Genomic DNA, 18,141 nt, shown 5'->3' on the forward strand with positions numbered 1-18,141 from the left:
ATTTACAGATTAATGTGATAGGCTGGATGTTAGGAGGAAGTTCTTCACCAAGAGAGTGATTGGCATTGGAATGGGCTGCCCAGGGAGGTGGTGGAGTCACCATCCCTGGAGGTGTTGAAGCAAAGCCTGGCTGAGGCACTTAGTGCCATGGTCTGGTTGACTGGACAGGGCTGGGTGCTAGGTTGGACTGGATGATCTTAGAGGTCTCTTCCAACCTGGTTGATTCTATCATTCTATGATTCTATGAAGATATGAAAATCAGTCATTAGATGTATGTTGCATATTTTGACTATTTGCATGTTCTTAAAACAAGTGAGAAATGCAGACCCTACTGCACCTTTAAATATTAGCTAATGATGAACAACATTCTCACCCTTTTTGCATCGGTGGCCAGCCTATTAAACTTTAGAAGCTGTGGCAAAGTTCGAGCTAGAAAACCACTTGCCTGCTTCCTCTTCCTAAAGTGCACAACAATCAATGATAATTGCACATCAAATTAAACAGCAGCTTCAAGTAATACTATTTCCTTAGTATTGTTTTCTCAAGTGCCTACCACAGAACTCAGTCCAAATTGATTTGTAACTAAATCAAGAGGCTTGGAATAAGAGAAATAAGGTTGGATCCTGCTATGCTGCAAAGGAGGGGGTTGAATCTGGGTTAGAAGTGAATTGTAATGAGGCTGATATAAAAATGATTAAATAGTTTATGAAATATGTAAAGAAAATTTCCCCAAACTTATTTACAATTAACATAGCCAGATTCTATCATGAGGTTGGTAAAACTATTTTTGCAGAATGTATCTCTACAGTCAGATTAAATCTAAATGATTTAGAAAAGGCTTTTTTAGAATCATAGAATCATAGAATCAACCAGGTTGGAAGAGACCTCCAAGATCATCCAGGCCAACCTAGCACCCAGCCCTAACCAATCAACCAGACCATGGCACTAAGTGCCTCAGCCAGGCTTTTCTTGAAGACCCCCAGGGATGGTGCCTCCATCACCTCCCTGGGCAGCCCATTCCAATGGGAAATCACTCTCTCTGTAAAGAACTTCTTCCTAATATCCAGCCTAGACCTACCCTGGCACAACTTGAGACTGTGTCCCCTTGTTCTATTGCTGGTTGCCTGGGAGAAGAGGCCACCCCCCACCTGGCTACAATGCCCCTTCAGGTAGTTGTAGACAGTAATAAGATCACCCCTGAGCCTCCTCTTCTCCAGGCTAAACAGGCCCAGCTCCCTCAACCTCTCCTCATAGGATTTGTGCTCCAGGCCCCTCACCAGCTTTGTTGCCCTTCTCTGGACATGTTCCAGCACCTCAACATCTTTCTTGAATTGAGGGGTCCAGAAGATATTTAAAACTGGAGAGTCTTGGAGCACAAGCTGCTGCTTAAAGCTTGAACTTTCCAAAACTTGAGTAAAGAGAGCTAGCTTACTCACTGCTAAAGAGTCTCAATATTTGCAATTCAAAAGCATAAATGGGAAACAAATAATTGTAGCCATGTGGTGGCCTTCTACGTGGTAATGGTGCGACAGGGCTTTGCTGCTTGTTTAGGTTGAGCACGTTGTTTGAGAAGGCCCATGGACACAAGACAAGTCCTCCCTGGCTCTCAAGAGGTCATCAGAGTGGTCAGCCACCTGGGCAAAGCAGGATCCAGGTTTGTGGGCTAGAGCAGTCTGATCAAGTGCTGCATACAGCAGTGAGTCAGCCCCCGGTCGGAGTGGCAGGCTGGCACGGCAGGCTGGCATGGCAGGCTGGCAAGGTAGGCTGGCAGGTCCTGCTGTTGCAACTCATTGCTAGGCCATTGCTATGTCATTACTTGTACTTGAGTTTGGCTGAGCTCAAGTCAGCAGCTGTATCCCAGGCTAAGGGCAAGCCATTTTAAGTCCCTTGGCTTGGTCAGGTAGGGTCAGGGCAAGTCCCAAGTTTCACGCGATGCAAGGTGTGGTGGCACACAGAGGCACACAAGGCAAACAGGGAGCGAACAAAAGAAAAGCAGCAGCAGCAAACAAACACATTTCCTAGGTTTTACACACTTTGATGAGCATCTTTGACCAACAGACAGATAAAACCACCCCTAGAACCAGTCTGAGTTGTTTCTCCAAAAAGGGAGGTGCACATGCCTAGCATCCCTCACTTGTGTTTACCACAAACAAAGCTGCAAAACAAGGCCAAATATGGTGTCTGTGACAGACTGAGAGGTGCTGAGGCTTTTGTCTACTCTCCCACCTTCTTCCACCTGGGAAGAGGAATGGGGGCAGGGGGCAATGTGGGAATTCAGGCAGGTGTTTAGGGCATGTGAAGGATATGTATTCTAGGCATAATTTGGACCTTCCACCACATATGCCCCAGTGTAAGAGTTGAATAGTCTACTACTGTGCTGCCTTCTTGTCTGCATGCTGAGATATTGATAATTTATTGTGAAAGGAAGGATTAACAGCAACATTAAGAACAGCTGTGGTGTGACATTGCGTTCCTACACTGCAGGAACTAGATGCCAGTGTTGTACTGTGGACACTAGGGAAGCATTAGGTCTCTTAAGATTGCAAATTTTGTTATTAATAAAACACATGCTGAATCTTTGACTTGAGACTCCTACCCTGACTGGCTTAAGGTAGTATGTTCTCAAACAGTTCCAACTGTCAGATAAAGAATCACAGACTCACACAATTTCTTAGATTGGAAAAGCCCTTCAAGCTCACCAAGTCCAGTCATTAGTTTCACACTGACAAGTCCTTGACCAAACCAAATCCCTCAGCACAACATCTAATCACTAGGAATTGCTATGCTTGGAAAGGACCACCAGCATCATCCAGTCCAACCTTCATCCCAGCATCCTTCATCACTAGACCACAGCCTCAAGCACCACATCCACTCTCCTTTTAAACACCTCCAGGGATGGTGTTTCCATCACCTCCCTGAGCAGCCTGTTCCAGTGCCTGACCACCCGCTCAGGAAAGAACTTCCTCCCAACATCCAACCTAAACCTCCCCTGATGCAACTTGAGGCCATTGCCTCTTGTCCTATCATGAGTAATTTGGGAGAAGAGAGTGAGTACTTTAGATCACAAAATTCAGCAACGGTTTTAAGGTCTGCAGACAGCAAATTAGGAAGATGTCATAGTATCACAGAACGTCTCAAGCTGGAAAGGACTCATATGGACCATAAAATCCAACTCTTTGCTCCTCACAGGTGTACCTAAAACTAAACCATATGACTATAAGTGTTGTCAAGATGCTCCTTGAACTTTGACTAGTTTCCTTTGGAGCCTGTTCCTGTCACAACCACTGTCTCAGTGAAGAACCTTTTCCTAATGTTCCACCTGAACTTTCCTGATGTAGCTTCATTCCATTTCCTCACGTTCTAAGTAAAATAAGCAGACACTAGCATCATCTAGTGGAATGCTAGTCCTTACATTGGAAGTATATGCATCAAAGACCAATTAAAACCAAGTAATTCCAAATCTGACTTTTAGAAAATAGAAGCTACAATACCTCAAGATAAAAGCTACATTCTGCAGATTTTTTAGAGCTGCTAGCAAATCACCTTTGGGTTTTATCTGACAATAAAAGATTAGAGTGTTGATTTTTGGAAGCCTGTGTCTTTTAGCGTAGAACAGACATTGCTAAGGTTGCACTGAAATCTCATTCTGATCATAGGAAATATCTTGTTGGATAGATTCTCATTGCTGCAAGAACTATTAATTGTTCCTTCTGCTGACTCACAGTATCACAGTATCACCAAGGTTGGAAGAGACCTCACAGATCATCAAGTCCAACCCTTTACCACAGAGCTCAAGGCTAGACCATGGCACCAAGTGCCATGTCCAGTCCTGCCTTGAACAGCTCCAGGGACGGCGACTCCACCACCTCCCCGGGCAGCCCATTCCAGTGTCCAATGACTCTCTCAGGGAAGAACTTTCTCCTCACCTCCAGCCTAAATTTCCCCTGGTGCAGCCTGAGGCTGTGTCCTCTTGTTCTGGTGCTGGCCACCTGAGAGAAGAGAGCAACCTCCTCCTGGCCACAACCTCCCCTCAGGTAGTTGTAGACAGCAATAAGGTCTGCCCTGAGCCTCCTCTTCTCCAGGCTAACCAATCCCAGCTCCCTCAGCCTCTCCTCGTAGGGCTGTGCTCAAGGCCTCTCCCCAGCCTCGTTGCCCTTCTCTGGACACGCTCAAGCATCTCAATGTCCCTCCTAAACTGGGGGGCCCAGAACTGAACACAGCACTCAAGGTGTGGTCTAACCAGTGCAGAGTCCAGGGGCAGAATGACCTCCCTGCTCCTGCTGGCCACACCATTCCTGATGCAGGCCAGGATGCCACTGGCTCTCTTGGCCACCTGGGCACACTGCTGGCTCATGTTCAGGCGGGTATCAATCAGCACCCCCAGATCCCTCTCTGTCTGGCTGCTCTCCAGCCACTCCCACCCCAGCCTCTATCTCTGCATGGGGTTGCTGTGGCCAAAGTGCAGCACCCTGCACTTGGAGCTATTGAAGCCATCCCCTTGGACTCTGCCCATCTGTCCAGGTGGTCAAGGTCCCGCTGCAGAGCCCTTCTGCCCTCCAACCCAGCCACATCTGCCCCCAGCTTAGTGTCATCTGCAAACTTGCTGATGGCTGACTCCATGCCCTCATCCAGGTCATCTATGAAGATGTTAAAGAGGATGGGGCCCAGCACTCAACACTGCTATGGGCAACAAAATGGTAGCAGCAACGTATCTCTCTTTTATATGTTAATAAGCAAAACCACTGCTTTAAAATCTAGTTACTAAACATTATATAGTACCATTTACTACACTAGATTTCTAATACTGTTGGCTTCCTTAGGAGCAGAATCAGCCATAAGATTGCAAAATCCCTCCTATCTGTTTTGAATTAACATAGCTATACATTCAAAAATTGCATCATGTTCTTGACATGAACAATTCAAAACTTTTGACAAATCTGACATATTTTGCTCATGTATATCAGGTTCATTTTCTGTAACTATTACTGTTTCCAGCAGAATCTTATTCTAGTCCAATAAATAACCCAAAAAAAAAAAAAAAAAAAAAGAAAGAAAAAAGTAATTCATGAGAACCAAAACAATTAAATAATTGGAGCAGGTTAAAGATCCGCATTCATTTTTCAAATTGCATTTAAAAGTCTGTGGTAGTTACTTAGAAGATTGGTTAAGTTTTACAAATAACATCAGCAAGCCTTTTAGAGAGCAATGCAGCCGCATTGGAATGGAGTCATTAGGCAATACATTTATTTTGAAGCCAATTAACCTTTTGTCAGAGAAATGTCGGAGCTGTAATGGTTTCAGCAGTGGAGGTCAGCCTGTAACAGAGGCACGTATGACAGCGATTACACCGTCTGACATATGCTGTAGACTGAGAGTACAGCTGTGGAATGAAAATCTGCCTTCGTTTGTATTCTGCTCTGCATTTTCAGGGAGCAGGCAATCTTGACCTATCCATTTAGGTAATTAAAGCTTCTATTTGGAAATGTCCTGCAGGAAGGTGAAATTTGGGAGAGATAAATTGCTGCTGCTCATTGTATCCAGCCACTTCCATCATTTGATGGACTGTCTGAAACAGCCTGCATTGCCAGGCCCTCATAAAAATAGAGATGAATTGGGCAGGAGACAACTCTCTAAGGCAAAGCAACTCTGTCATCTTCCTTTCTGCAGCATATAATTTAATTGTTAGCCAAGGCAGACAGCTGACTCAGGGGCCTTTCTCTAATGGCTTCCCCACTATCTTCCATTTGCTAAGAAATCATTTCAGCTTATTTACTTACAAGTTAACTTGGCTTGACAATGAGAGATGTCAATTCAATCAGCTCCACTAGCTGTCACACGACTTACCTTCCAGGCAATTTTGTTTCCTTTAGTATCATGCTCAAGGGCAATTGGGAAGTCTCCTCGCTCGTAAAACTTGCGAAACGTTGTGGGCTTTGTCGGTCTTTCTTTAAATGCTCCTGCAAGTGGAGGCCCTCTTACCTTAAAAAAACAAAACCAAAGCATATCAAACCCAGAATCATGTAATTTTAGAAGAAGTCTCATTTATATGACTCAAAATAGAAACAGATAAGAAACAACAACAATATTGATATCCCAAAATATAGTTTGCTTTCTTCTTTACATGTTTTACTTCACTCCTTTGAAAGTACACTTTGCAAATGACCTACAGGTTCTGTTAATCAGGTTTTGTTGTTGTTGTTATCACTTTCAGATCATCCCATAAAAATTTTATCTTTCAAAGTAGTTATCTCCATTACCACAGCATTTTAAAGCAAGAATAAACCACCTAAGAACATATATTAACATTATGTAGTAGCTGTTGTTGGGAAATTAAGCATTTGTTTCTTTCTAAAAGCCACTTGACTTGATTCATATCTACTATAACTGTCCTCACTTTCCATTGTCCTTCCCTGGTGATTACTTAATGTCACAATATTTCTTTTCTCAAATGCCATGGATCTGGCTTTCATATGATTTACAGTACTTTCAGCACTTGATGGCTGAAGCACTGGAAGAAACAATGGGACTATTGTTTCTCAGACCATTCCTCTCTGCTTGTCAAGCAATTTTATTTAGCAACACTTAGTCACTTATCTGAGTTATTGCTGGTTCATAGAATCATAGAATCAAGCAGGTTGGAAGAGATCTCCAACATCATTCAGTCCAACCTAGTACCCAGCCCCAAACAATCAACCAGACCATGGCACTAAGTGCCTCACCCAGGCTTGTCTTGAACACCTCCAGGGATGGCAACTCCACCACCTCCCTGGGCAGCCCATTCCAATGCCAATCACTCTCTCTGACAACAACTTCCTCCTAACATCCAGCCTAGACCTCCCACGGCACACCCTGAGACTGTGTCCCCTTGTTCTGTGGCTGCTTGCCTGGCAGAAGAGAAAACTCCCCACCTGGCTACAGCCTCCCTTCAGGTAGTTGTAGACAGCAACTAGCTGGGTAGCATATTGCTTAGTTTAAGAGCCTGAATTAACAGACCAATTCCAAAATGCTCAGTCTGGATTTTTTTTTCTCAGCATAACCAAGTAGTAACAGCAACTAATTCATGCCAAGAAAATATAATTTCAAGTGCTTATAAAAAATCTGGGGTTTAAGCTAATTAACAATATAAGCTTAAATGTTAAGGAGACTAAGAAAGCTAAATTAATCTCAAATGTCCTTCACAGATTCCTCCCTGAGAAACTGCCTTTTGTTTGTTTGTTTTTATAGCCATATAGCTGGGATAAGAATTCCCTACTATTCTCTGTGTATCTCTTTTGTCACAACAGCCTTCATGACTTGCTACATTTTACAACATAGAAAGTGTCATCTTCAAAAAAGAAGGGTGAGAGCTTCAAGGATCATAAATCTTAGCTAGCGTCTTGTATTGTTCTATTTGTCTGTCTTCTGTGACCCTTATGTTAGCATCCTGCAGTACAGACATTCAGCACTCCAGCGAACAGAAGGTGAACAAACATCCTTTGTTTCATTTGTGACATTTATGTGTGCTAACTAAAGATCTGAATCTGACTCAGCACTTTTTCTCCAAAGCATTTTGACATTATTTTCAATTGATCAGGGTAGAAGAGTCCACTAATGATGCTGCAGACACCGTACTTGACTAGGACTACTAAACTGTGATCCATTGTTGGCACTGCTGTCACTGATAGACCATGTTTAATGAAAACAGATGTGATATGGACAGCTACAACTTTGCTTAGTAAACACATCTGCTGTGTCCAGTTCTGGACTCCTCAAGTCAAGAGAGATGTTGAGATACTGGAATGTGTCCAGAGAAGGACAACAAAGCTGGTGAGGGGCCTGGAGCACAGCCCTGTGAGGAGAGGCTGAGGGAGCTGGGGGTGTGCAGCCTGCAGAAGAGGAGGCTCAGGGCAGAGCTCATTGCTGTCTACAACTCCCTGAAGGGAGGCTGTAGCCAGGTGGGGTTGGGCTCTTCTGCCAGGCAAGCCGCAACAGAACAGAGGACACAGTCTCAAGTTGTGCCAAGGGAGGGCTAGGCTGGATGTTAGGAGGAAGTTGTTACCAGAGAGAATGATTGGCATTGGAATGGGCTGCCCAGGGAGGTGGTGGAGTCGCTGTCCCTGGAGCTGTTCAAGCAAAGCCTGGCTGGGGCACTTAGTGCCATGGTCTGGTTGATTATCTAGGGCTGGGTGCTAGGTTGGACTGGATGAGCTTGGAGATCTCTTCCAACCTGATGGATTCTTTGATTCCATGATTACAAGAAAAGCATTTCTAACCAAAGTAAATAATGCTATGCTTGTTGTTCCACAACAACCAATTTGTTCTTCACCACTAGTATAAGTACTTCCACTCACCTTCATTATTTTTGCATTTCAGACAAATCTATGTGTGGCAGTGAGTAGGATCCTTTTTCTGGTGATACAGTCTATCTAGTAGATCTTCTAGCATTACATTTAGTCTCCCATGGCCACATCACACTGTCATCTCATAGTTATCCTTTGATTAACTGCCACAGTAGGTATCTTTTCTAGTTGATGAGCTTTATATTAATATTAGAATTTCTTGTCATTAGTTTTAAGTGTATTACCTTGTACTTTATACTCTTATATTTAATTCCATTTCTATTACACCAGTTCTCAAGGGCTTCTACTTCCATCAGTGCGACACTATGATCTTCATCTATTTTAATAACAACTTCAAACATTATGTCAACTATAAATTTCATTATACAATCCTAATTTTATTTGTCAAGGTTGCTAATGAAAAGATTAAAACAGGTTAGCTCTAAACTCATTTCTTAAGAAGTTCCATTAACAACTTTTATCTATTACCATATTTCTCACTTCAACAATACAGTTCAATATAGAACTTCTTAGTGTGTTGGCTTTGTGCAATGAAATAAAATGGAAAGAAAAACCTTCTGGAAGAGTGCAATTTAACCAGATCCTTGTCATGCTTTCTCATCTCAAAAATATATAATTAAATTTATGTAGGAAGCTGTGGGGATCAGAACTTGTGAAACCACCCAACTGCTTGCCTAAAAGGTGCAGTCTTTCTTGAAAATATAACACCATGCTGGCATCTTTAAAAGTGACATTTCCAGAAATAAAATCATAAATCCTGTTTCTTTGTATACAAACCAAATTATGTGTTTATATAACATTTCACTATCCACAGAATGAAGGCTACTAATGTGCACTACACTAGATGTACAGGTGCTGGAGAGGGGACACACACTTACTTCCCCATAGGAAAGATCTTAATTCATTTCATTGTGTACCAGAGCTAGAAGCTGCTGCCAATGCCTAATGTAAACCTCAAGTAAGACTCAACATATGTCAAATAAGTCAAATAAATTACACCATACAATGAAGAAATACTCAAACAAGCAAGGACAAAGGCCAAACAATATGCCTGGAATTATCCAGTGACAGGTTGACACACAAAACTTTGCTAGAATCATCAACAGAAAGGTTCTCACTGATAAAGCGTGATAGAGCTCTTGGCCAACAGGACATTGACACACTTGCTATAATTTGTGTCCCAAAGCAAGCCTAGACACAAAACCTATGACCTACCCACAGAATGGAACAGTAACATGATAACAGTATGTGGTGAAAGATCCACAGAATTGATAATAAACGTAAGTAATGTTAGTAAGAAAGACTTGGACACACAATGCTTCGCAACTGCACTGGGCATCCCCTGTACAGTATGTTCTGACTAGCAATGAGTAGAAAAGCCTCTACTGCTTTGTGTTCATTTACTGATCCTAGTTTGATTAAAGTAACATAAGTGGTTAGTACATTCTACAATCATGTTTTGATTTTGCTATGCAGACATAATGAAAACTGAACAAGAAACTTCAAATGACAGAAGAGTCACAGTAAGATGTCCCAATAGGTACTCGAGTTACACATTAATTCCTTTCATTTAATATCAGTATCACAAGTATTCAATATCAAAAGAACATGATCCATCAACATGGATTAGACAAAAGCTTTTTATATCAAAAAAGAAACAGGAAGATTTTTCTTCACATGTGCCACACTTGATATGCAATTAAATGTTACATCTACTGCATAAAAGCTACTCCAGGCCCTCCTGCACAAATCTGGACAACAGATCAAAGCTCATCTTATATCTTCAAAAGCCAAAATGAGAGACATCAATTTTAAGACCCCAAAACTACTGGTAGAAGGTCAGCAAACTTTACAAATGCTTCTAAAGCACCAAAACTTTGAAGAAAATCAGACTTGATTTTTTACAAAGATACTGTATCTCATTACCACCTTGAGACACTACTGAAAGTAAGTCATAAGCTGCATGCAGAATAACTCTATTTCATCACCTCAGAAACATTATTTTTGATTGGGGAAAAGAGAAGTTGTTTTGATAAGCCAGATGTGTCTATGTTACAAACTGCTCTACATCATTTCATTTTCAGAAGGTCCTCCATCACTTATTCTCTGCTGGGATACAGTGCAATTACTTAATATAATTTAGATCTCTCTCCTGATACTACCCAAGCAATTTCCTTTAATGCAAAAGGAGAAGAGTAACAACTGCTAATACATTGCTCTCCTTCTTCCAGTCCACAGATGAATAATGCATGCTTTTTATTATTCTTCTTTATTAGTTTCACAAGGCTTTCTGGTGCACCAATCCCACTAATCTGGGAGGCTTCTAGTTTTTTTCCTGATTGTGGAAATTCTTCCATCTGCAGTCTAAATGTTTAGAGAAATATAAATTCACTGAGAGTACATTTGCATTCATTTTTCACCTGGGATCACAAGTATGCTCCTGCAATGGCACCCAGTTATGATTTACAGCATGATGACGCAGTTTCTAAGTGAACGAACCAGAGTCCTTTCAGGCAACAGTCAGTCTGAATGAAGAAAAGCCCTGAAAAGTGTAAAACATAATATCCTCAGCATCAGCTGTTCTCCTTTGATGATCCTCTCCTATCAGTCAACACTACTCCCTTATGTAGAAAGAACTAGAACATTCTTTGTGGTTGTATATATGTATTTTTTTGATGACATATCTACATTTCAATGACATTTCAATGCTCTGACCTGCCAGGAAACTGTTCACATTACTTTGTTAAAACATTTTTTTGCTAAAGAATGAACTTAAATGGTTCAGAATTGGAATGCTACCACTGTTGCTGAAAGTGCTGTCATAGAACCAAATCTAATAAGAGGTTGAGTCTTTTTTCCTGGTAGTTATCCTGCACCTAGGAGATGGTAAATTGTCTTGATATATATCTTAGTAGGTATGTTCTCTAATGCTGACATCTTGTGGAAGCCTACTGTGTTCTATTGGAAAGCTTAGTTCCAAAAGTGCATTGAAAAACTCTTTAAAGTTGTTTAAATGATGTAAACATTAATTTAGAACGGGGTCCTATCGGGTCAGTCAGCTCCTGAACCACTAGTTTATTAGGGCAAAGATAATCTAAGTGAATTGCTTGTCTGAAGAAACAGAGTTTGACAGGCTGTATTGACACGTGAGCTTGCAAGAAATTTACTTGGGTCATGACATAACACTGTTTAAATAATTAACTGTTTGAATGCTAAGGTAAAATCACTGTATTCTAAATCTGATTGTGACAGATTCCATCCATGGCTTTGGTGAAACAACATTTTGGCACTGATTTCCCATTTCAGAACCTTATAATCTTAACTTTCCCATGGTAACCAAAAATCCAGAATGTCAAATGATGCCATGATAACCATCACTTTTCATAAAGTCATGTTTCAGCTCTCTGTAGAACACTTCTAGAAACTTTTTCTGGCCAGAGGCTTTAGCTAGGAAGTTACTAGAGGACCCTCATCACTGTCCCACAATTGAAAAAATGCACAAAATCCCATCCCATGCTGTTGTGGTAGGCCTGATAGGCAAAAAGCTGGGCTTATCTGTGCCCTGGCTTGCCCAGGCATGCTCCCTGCTCCCTGTCCTTCTGTGCTGGGGATGGGGGGGCAGCTGCAGGAAGAACAAAAGAACCTGGAGCCATTGAGTCTAAGGATTCTGGCTTGTCCAGACATGATCCCCTGCTCCCCCTCCTTCTGTGCTGGGAGAAGCAACTGCAGGAAAGGCAAATGAAAGCCCTGGACTCACCTAATATGGTCAAGCTTGGAAAAGTGCCATTCTGGTTGGCTAATCTGTGTCCAAGGCCCACATTAATAAAAGAAATACGTAGGTAAATGCAGTGTGCTCTGCCATGCTCTGCCATTCTATCTGTGCCTGCTGCTGGTGCTGCTGCTGCCTCGTTGCATCCTGAATTTGCCTGGACACTCCACACCCTGGAGAGCTCACCAGGAACAGACTCTAAATACCTGCACACGAGTGGCCTGCATAGCCAGCATGACATTGTGCCAAGGCTGCATGTCACATTGCATCTTCCCTGCCCCTTTGGAAGGCTTCTGCTGAGTTGGGAACCAAGAGGAACCAGGTCAGAGACTATGCTATAGACTCCCAGATTCCTGAGAAAAGAGCTTGGCAAACTCCGACAGCAACAGCAACTCCTCTATGTGCTTTGTCTGATACTATTTTGCGAGTAAATACTTAAAAGCCTCTTTTAATTCATTAATTGCCTTCTGCTGTAAGCAGAAAGAAGCTTCCTGTGTCCTCTAGTGGATAAGCAGTATAATTAACCTCAAGAATCTTCTCTGCCGGTATAACGTTTGCATTTGCCACGTTAAGATATAAGTGTTCCAGTTTTGTCTGTTCCCTGCATGTATACATTTCCAAACTGTGCATTTTGAACCTTGTGAATAAGTTTTCTGGTGAGTTTTAAGGTTAATAAACAGTTTTCATAATTATTAACAATCTTCACCTGGATATCAAAATTAATACAGATAATTCATTTTGTATAATGCATCACACATGGCTACCTTTGTTAGAAAATTCCTTGACTGCATCTGAAGAGATGGAACAGAACACTAGAAGCAACAGCTAGTGAAGAAAGGAGAGGAATGGTGGATTCATCATTATCTCCACAACCTACCCTCATTTGTCTCATCTTGACAAGGTCTATGGCCGGACCTCAAATGGATGTTAGGAGGAAGTTGTTGGCAGAGAGAGTGATTGGCATTGGAATGGGCTGCCCAGGGAGGTGGTGGAGTTGCCATCCCTGGAGGTGTTGAAGCAAAGCCTGGCTGAGGCACTTAGTGCCATGGTCTAGTTGACTGGCTAGGGCTGGGTGCTAGGTTGGACTGAATGATCTTGGAGGTCTCTTCCAACCTGGTTGATTCTACGATTCTGTGTCCTACAGTCCTGTATGAGTTTGTCCACTCTCAACACTTTAAATGTGAAGAACCAAATGGTTCTTTAATACCAAACAGTATTTTAAAAAAAATTTTGACATTAGAAGCCCCTGAAATAGATTAAGAAAATGCTTAGAAACTTTCTATGTATTTTATACACTTTATCAAGTATTTACTAAACACCAAAAAAGGTGTTTAACTTGACATTAAAAACAACAAAACCTTTGTATATAAGCAGCCAAAGCAGTTTTGTTTTCTTTCCAACTTCAAGTGTGATGTGTTTCCAAAACAAACAAACAAGAAATGAGATGACCCTAACAGCTAGATGTAAAACTATATCCCCCAACTTCACCTCTTTCTAAATAGAAAGAAAAATATCTCACATTAACTACTCCTTCACAACAGGGCTGTAAAATGTCATCTACATGAATACTTTTTCTATTTATCTAATTTCCTTAGTTCATTGAGATTCAAATCTATTAAGATTTTTAGCAATATGTATTACACAGATTTAGCAAAATATTAGAAAAAAAGTTTGTTGGTACTGATATTTGAATTTAGGACATCATGATGCAATCTATATTCTACAGAACAGCAGTTCTTAGAATCATAGAATCAAAGAATCAAGAAGGTTGGAAGACACCTCCAAGATTATCCTGTCCAACCTAGCACCCAGCCCTAGCCAGTCTACTAGACCATGGCACTAAGTGCCTCAGCCAGGCTTTGCCTCAACACCTCCAGGGACAGTGCTTCCACCACCTCCCTGGGCAGCCCATTCCAATGCCAATCACTCTCTCTGACAACAACTTCCTCCTAACATCCAGCCTAGACCTGCCCTGGCACAGCTTGAGACTGTGTCCCCTTCTTCTGTTGCTGCTTGCCTGGCAGCAGAGCCCAACCCCACCTGGCTACAGCCTCCCTTCAGGTAGTTGCAGACAGCAATGAGCTCTGCCCTGAGCCTCCTCTTCTGCAGGCTGCACACCCCCAGCTCCCTCAGCCTCTCCTCACAGGGTTTGTGTTCCAGGCCCCTCACCAGTCTGTTTTCTTCCTTTCTCTTAGTGCCAATGTTGCTGATGAAGGTATGTATTAATCAATTTTGCGAGGACAACAGACCAGCAGCTTTCTTCAATGTTAAATATGAATGTTCCCTCACAAAAGGAAACCTTGTAGGAATAATTGTTTAAACCAATTGTAGCAACTTGAAAATATTTTAACAACTTCCATCTATCTGTTCTTCACACAGGTAAAATAATCCCCCTAAGAAAAGTAAAATGAGACAATTTTTGTCTCAGAATTCAAAACAGGATGCAAGTGCAAAGAAGCACTCACAGAATAAGTCTTCAGTGGTTGTGACTGTGGAGGGACAGATGTGTTTTTCATAGGTCATAATGATATTGCTTTCACAGATGTCAGCTATTTGAAATGCTTTTCATATTTGCAAATGCAATATTAATAAGTCTTTGTAGTCATTGATATTCTCCAAATGTTTAGTTTCAACTTCCCAAACCACCTAGACTTGCTGGGTTTTTTTTGCATCCTTTTTCTTCCAAAAGTAAAAATAATTGTTCCTGTCCCTATGGTAATATATTAATCCTGGCAGAATCTATGAAATATTTATACAAAACACTTGGAACTTTGTTTTATATTAGCATTTCTATTTACTGGATATAGCTCTTTCTGATGCTGGACCTCTTAGCATCTTCCATCCATGCAGCATGCTTACTATAGACTCATAGAATGGTCTAGGCTGCAAGGGACCTCCAATCCCCTCTACCCTCCACAGCAGGGGCATCCTCAAATAGACCAGGTTGCCCCAGGTTGCCCTGGGCTAAATCAGTCTATCCCATATTCAAGGAGGTGATGATTTTGTTGATTTTTTGAGGTCTGGAAGATATGTGGGATGTATTTCAAAGTTCAAAAAATAATTCCTAAAATGCAGTTATCATCATAATCAAATGAAGTTTGGCAATTATAGGGCCACTGGGATGAACAGAGGGCAGGAGCACCTCTCCTATAAGGACAGACTGAAAGAGTTGGGGCTGTGCAGGCTGGAGCAGAGAAGGCTCTCAGGTGACCTTCTTGTGGCCGTCCAGGATCTGAAGGGGGCTACAAAAAAGCTGGGGAGGGACTTTTTAGGCTGTCAGGGAGTGACAGGGTGGGGGGGAGCAAAGCTGGAGGTGGGAGATTCAGGCTGGATGTGAGGAAGAAGTTGTTGAGCATGAGAGTGGTGAGAGGCTGGAATGGGTTGCCCAGGGAGGTGGTTGAGGCCCCATGGCTGGAGGTGTTTAAGGCCAGGCTGGATGAGGCTGTGGGCAGCCTGCTCTAGGGTAGGGTGTCCCTGGGCATGGCAGGGGGGTTGGAACTGGCTGATCCTTGTGGTCCCTTCCAACCCTGACTGATTCTATGATTCTGTGTGATTTTTGTTAATCCCCAGTGACAAACTGAAAGTCTTTCCCATACGAAGTCCTATGCTTCTGTATAACAATTCCTCCAGTTCACGTGATGTGACTTACGAAATGGCTTCACACTGATTTAATTACTCTGCCTTAGGACCTTTTCTGGTCTCCTTTTGCTAAAAGTATCAGAAGTATCATGATGTCATAGAATCATAGAATCATAGAATCAACTAGGTTGGAAGAGACCTCCAAGATCATCCAGTCCAACCTAGCACCCAGCCCTAACCAATCAACCAGACCATGGCACCAAGTGCCTCAGCCAGGCTTTTCTTGAAGACCCCCAGGGACGGTGCCTCCATCACCTCCCTGGGCAGCCCATTCCAATGCCAATCACTCTCTCTGGGAAGAACTTCTTCCTAATATCCAGCCTAGACCTACCCTGGCACAACTTGAGACTGTGTCCCCTTGTTCTATTGCTGGTTACCTGGGAGAAGAGGCCAACCCCCACCTGGCTACAATGCCCCTTCAGGTAGTTGTAGACAGTAATAAGATCACCCCTGAGCCTCCTCTTCTCCAGGCTAAACAGGCCCAGCTCCCTCAACCTCTCCTCATAGGATTTGTGCTCCAGGCCCCTCACCAGCTTTGTTGCCCTTCTCTGGACATGTTCCAGCACCTCAACATTGTTCTTGAATTGAGGGGCCCAGGTTTTTAGTTAAGTAATGCTAGATTAAGTTCTCTTACTCAATATCAAAGTGTTTTTTGTTGGGTTTTGCTTGTTCATTTGTTTGTTTTTTTAAATCTTAGCACTGATTTTATGGCTCATTATTTCTGTCATGTTACCAAAAATGCCTTGAGATATTACAAATCTCTCAATTTTCAGTATGCTTATTAATTTTAGATTAGAGACAGCAGGTTTTGGGCAGTTTTTGTCATATTGAAAAGAAATCTGAGATCCAGATTCTTTCAAGCATCACTGTTGATACTGTAATTAGACGAATCACGAATTCTTGGTTTCACACAGAAATTACACAGGGTGTAATTTGATAAAGTTGCCCTTTAATTTGATAAAGTTGCCCTTGAGGCTTAGCTATTAAATCCCCTGGGCTATGCCACTAAACACTGGCTTCCAGTCGGGCTCTGCCATGGATCACATCCTTTCAATTCCCTCAGTTCAGCTAATTTTCAGCCCATCACATTGCCCACTTAACTAGTCCATGTCTCGGTTTTATGAGCATGCTAGGAGGGACAACATCAAAACACTAAGACCAAAATAGACAACACCCACTGCTGTCAATCCTACAAGTCAGCTACCTCATCTTAGAAGGTTATCATGGTGGTTAAGCACGAGTTCCCCTTTGTAAAGCCATGCTAACTATTCCCAATCATCATCTTATCTTCCACGGATTTGGAAATAGTTTCCAGAAGGAGTTGTTCAACCACATGCCCATGGAGCAGTGAATGGCCTGCAGTTCTCTGGATCCTCTTTCTTGCCCTTCTTGAAGATAGGAATGACATTTGCTTCCTTCAAGTCTCAAGGAACTTCCCAAGACTGCCATGATCTTTCAAAGACTATCAAGAGCAACACTGAAGTGACATCATCCAGGTCACCCATGAGTATCAGGTCCTGTAAAAGGGAGTATTTATACAAAACACTTGGAACTTTATTTTATATTAGCATTTCTATTTACTGAATATAGCTCTTTCTGATACTGGACCTCTGAGCATCTTCAATCCATACAGCATGGTTATTATAGACTCATAGAATGGTCTAGGCTGCAAGGGACCTCCAATCCCCTCTACCCTCCACAGCAGGGGCATCCTCAAATAGACCATCACCTTCTACCCGGTTAGGTGGTCTGTAGTAGATACCCACAACAATGTTACTGTCACTCCAGTGAGAATAAGGATGGAACTTCTGTTTCACTGTATCACAGTATCACAGTATCATGAGGGTTGGAAGAGACCTCGTAGATCATCAAGTCCAACCCTTTACCACAGAGCCCAAGGCCAGACCATGGCACCAAGTGCCACGTCCAATCCTGCCTTGAACAGCTCCAGGGACAGCGACTCCACCACCTCCCCGGGCAGCCCATTCCAGTGTCCAATGACTCTCTCAGGGAAGAACTTTCTCCTCACCTCCAGCCTAAATCTCCCCTGGCACAGCCTGAGGCTGTGTCCTCTCGTTCTGGTGCTGGCCATCTGAGAGAAGAGAGCAACCTCCTCCTGGCCACAACCTCCCCTCAGGTAGTTGCAGACAGCAATAAGGTCTCCCCTGAGCCTCCTCTTCTCCAGGCTAACCAATCCCAGCTCCCTCAGCCTCTCCTCGTAGGGCTGTGCTCAAGGCCTCTCCCCAGCCTCGTTGCCCTTCTCTGGACACGCTCAAGCATCTCAATGTCCCTCCTAAACTGGGGGGCCCAGAACTGAACACAGCACTCAAGGTGTGGTCTAACCAGTGCAGAGTACAGGGGCAGAATGACCTCCCTGCTCCTGCTGGCCACACC

General features: G+C 42.7%; 1 protein-coding gene across 3 annotated transcripts in view; it reads right to left on the reverse strand.

The window, feature by feature from the left end:
• Nucleotides 1–18,141, reverse strand: part of PACRG (parkin coregulated) — a 224,441-nt gene that overhangs the window by 168,600 nt on the left and 37,700 nt on the right. For all 3 annotated transcript variants that reach the window (XM_064158241.1, XM_064158242.1, XM_064158243.1), the window contains one exon: nucleotides 5,845–5,979. In XM_064158241.1, the coding sequence (XP_064014311.1) occupies nucleotides 5,845–5,979 (135 nt within the window). The remainder of the gene's footprint in view (nucleotides 1–5,844; nucleotides 5,980–18,141) is intronic.

The sequence above is a fragment of the Pogoniulus pusillus genome, chromosome 18, assembly GCF_015220805.1.
Source record: "Pogoniulus pusillus isolate bPogPus1 chromosome 18, bPogPus1.pri, whole genome shotgun sequence".
NCBI lineage: Eukaryota > Metazoa > Chordata > Aves > Piciformes > Lybiidae > Pogoniulus > Pogoniulus pusillus.